Raw genomic sequence first — 2,922 nt, 5'->3', positions numbered from 1 at the left:
AGATACATACTATATATAATATATATCATCAATAAACTATACACATACATGTATATGATAAACTGTTGGGTGTTTGTATGCAGAGATGGATGTGAGAAAAAAAATTATTTGTATGTCTGTATACAGAACAAGAGATAAGATACATATATTAGATATATGTTTCTGTATCAAAAACCGAGATAAGATACATAATGTATATATGTAAGATAAATGTGTGTGTGCTACTCAGACAAAAGGGTGAAAAATAAAACGATAAAAGTGTGAAAATGTAAATGTAAAAAAACCCTCCAGACCACTTGTCTTTTGTTTTTGGTTACTTTATGTTTGTGTCTTTATATAAACAGAAATATATATATCTATGTGCGTGTGTGTGTGTGCATACATGTTTATGTGTATATATGGATATGTACATGTGTGTGTCTTTGTATAAAGAGATATCTTTAAATGTAGATACATTATATCATACACATACATTTAGGTAAATTTATATCTATCTTTTGCTGTTTATGCACTTTCTGACCTAAATATATATTACAAATTATATAAATTATTATTAATCTTATTAATTTACTAACCAATAATAACCCATATAATAATAATAATAATAATAACGATAAAAACATTAATATAATAGTGATAATACCCAAACCGAACTCCCTTGGTAAACAAACACAGCCATATTGGATGAACGTTTTCTGCGTTTTTTTTATTATACAAAAAAAAAGCATTCTAAGTTAAATTAAATATTTAAGTAAACTCATATGTACATGAATTAAAAATACAAGTCAACGTTAAAATATACCAAGCGTGTTTTGAGTGTCGATTTACTAAACACATTCCCAGGATCGCGAACCATCTCCACTACCTCTGAACTACACAGTCACCAAATGGCAGGCAGCAGCGACGACAGGGTTAATTAGGCTACACCATTCAGAAAGAAAATGCATTCTTTATTCAATGACAACAAAAATAAAAATTGAATATACAAAAAAAGTAAGAGAGTGCGAATACAATATTTCACAATTCGTTCCCGGAACTGGGTGGAAAAAAACAACTTTTTTTTTTCTGTTCAATGAGACAAAACAAAAAAATTAAATCGACAATGAGTGTCCCCCTTGCCTATATCCTTCCTGTACAGTATGGATAGACGTTCTATACCATCTAAGTGCCTACAGGAGCCTCCTCTGACACCACAGCCAGCCAGAGATGGAGGTCTGCACTGCTCAGCACTGGTTTATGACTAATTATTTTGATATCTGGATATAAGCATACAATAATCTATATGTACAGGATTTCCCTTCACATATAAGTCCCGCAGGACCCCTGTGTTCAGTAGTGAGGAGAGTCACTTAGCTGCATGAGAAGGTCTCATCTTGGTGTGAAGGTCTCATCTCGGTGTGACAACCCTGAGAGGTACAGTAAGTGTCCTTAGCTTATAGTATCTACAGCCATTAATACTGTCCAGTCACAGCAAAGTCCTTCTCCAAGGAGCTTCTAGGAGACGCTATAGCTGTTGTAATATGTAGCTGTGGCATCTGCCAGCACAGATATCAGGCTGGTCTCCTGGGGTGGTTGAAGGTCTACAGACTGAGACACCTGAACATGTCCACTGACTGTCATTTCACTTGGCTCTCCCATGGACGTGTTTAGGTACTGGTCAAACTCATTCCTGTCCATTTCCTCCAGAAGTTCGGCCTGGCTGATGTGCTCAATGGTGTCATAGTGGGGGTGATCAGGTGGTGGTGACAGCTGGCCAAGGTGACCATGAACCTGGTAGCTATGGTGGTGCATAGTAGGGTAGCCCGGGCTGAAGTAGCCTGGGGGACAGTTGGGGGGAATCATTGGTGGTCCATGCTGGCCAAGGGGCATTTGGCTTAGGTGACTGCACAGGATGGGGCTTCGGGAGTACTCAGGTGGGTAGCTAGTGGCATTCAGGTGAGGGTGGTGGTCTTCAGGGCACGAAGAAGGGTAGAAGCTCTGCTCTTGGTCAATGACCTCTAACGGGGACATCTCTGGTGGGGTGGGGAGGCCATAGGGGTAGGTCTGTTCATGTTTGCTGATGCTGTTCTGAGAATCTCTGTAACCTCTGATATCCTGCAGAGATGATCCAGAAGAGTAGACCCCACTGTCCTCCTTATCTCCAGATGTCCTGCAGCTTCTGCTGTCCGGCACTGAGTTCTGGTCCCTGGAGAGGCTGCTGAGCAGGAAGCCAGTGTCCACCCTCTTACAGATCCTCTTGATCTGCTTCTTCCTTCTGGGTCTGTACTTGTAGTTGGGGTAATCCTGCATGTGCTGGACTCTCAGCCTCTCAGCCTCCTCCACATAGGGCTTCTTCTGGGATGGGGACAAGGCCTTCCAGGATTTCCCTGCACATCAAACAGGACACAGAAAAAAAAAAAACAGTCATTACAATGCAGGATGTAGCTTGGAGGATGTACAGATCAGCAGAGCAGGTGTCAGGTCATAGGAAACCGACTTATTTTATTTATAGCAAACGACCACAGAGATACCAACATTTCCTGAGACCCTAAAAAACACAATTATTTCATGCATCCCTTATACAAATCTGTATTTGTATTAATCACCGCTTAGGTGATAGTGATATTTATCAATTAGTAGCTGATGGGTTTCAATCGGTAGATCGTAAATTGTGACGCTACAAAGCATCAAAAGTACACAAAAAGTATCAGAACACCTTCTGTGTCCAACTGTCACTGTTACCATGGAGACAAAAACTGACTGACATGTCCCTGTTTCCACATCCGACCAATCACCATGTGATCTGTTGTGTCCGATAATTGTATGTTATGTTATCTGTCCGGCTGTACGAAATACTTTACGTTCGTTAATCTTTCACTTTATTTTATAAACATAATATTACATTTATAATAATACAAATATATATTAAATTGTTTTCCTAAA

General features: G+C 39.5%; 1 protein-coding gene across 1 annotated transcript in view; it reads right to left on the bottom strand.

Moving 5' to 3' along the window:
- Nucleotides 1-1,320: 1,320 nt before the first annotated feature.
- Nucleotides 1,321-2,922, bottom strand: part of SOX7 (SRY-box 7) — a 5,099-nt gene continuing 3,497 nt past the window's right edge. The window contains exon 2 of the mRNA XM_018569914.1: nt 1,321-2,366. Within this exon, the coding sequence (XP_018425416.1) occupies nt 1,495-2,366 (872 nt within the window). The 3' untranslated portion in view covers nt 1,321-1,494. The remainder of the gene's footprint in view (nt 2,367-2,922) is intronic.

Source organism: Nanorana parkeri, unplaced genomic scaffold (genome assembly GCF_000935625.1).
Source record: "Nanorana parkeri isolate BGI_ZX_2015 unplaced genomic scaffold, ASM93562v1 scaffold1425, whole genome shotgun sequence".
Classification (NCBI taxonomy): Eukaryota; Metazoa; Chordata; class Amphibia; order Anura; family Dicroglossidae; genus Nanorana; species Nanorana parkeri.
Note: the sequence above shows the minus strand (reverse complement) of the source record. Positions and strands in the feature narration are given on the sequence as shown.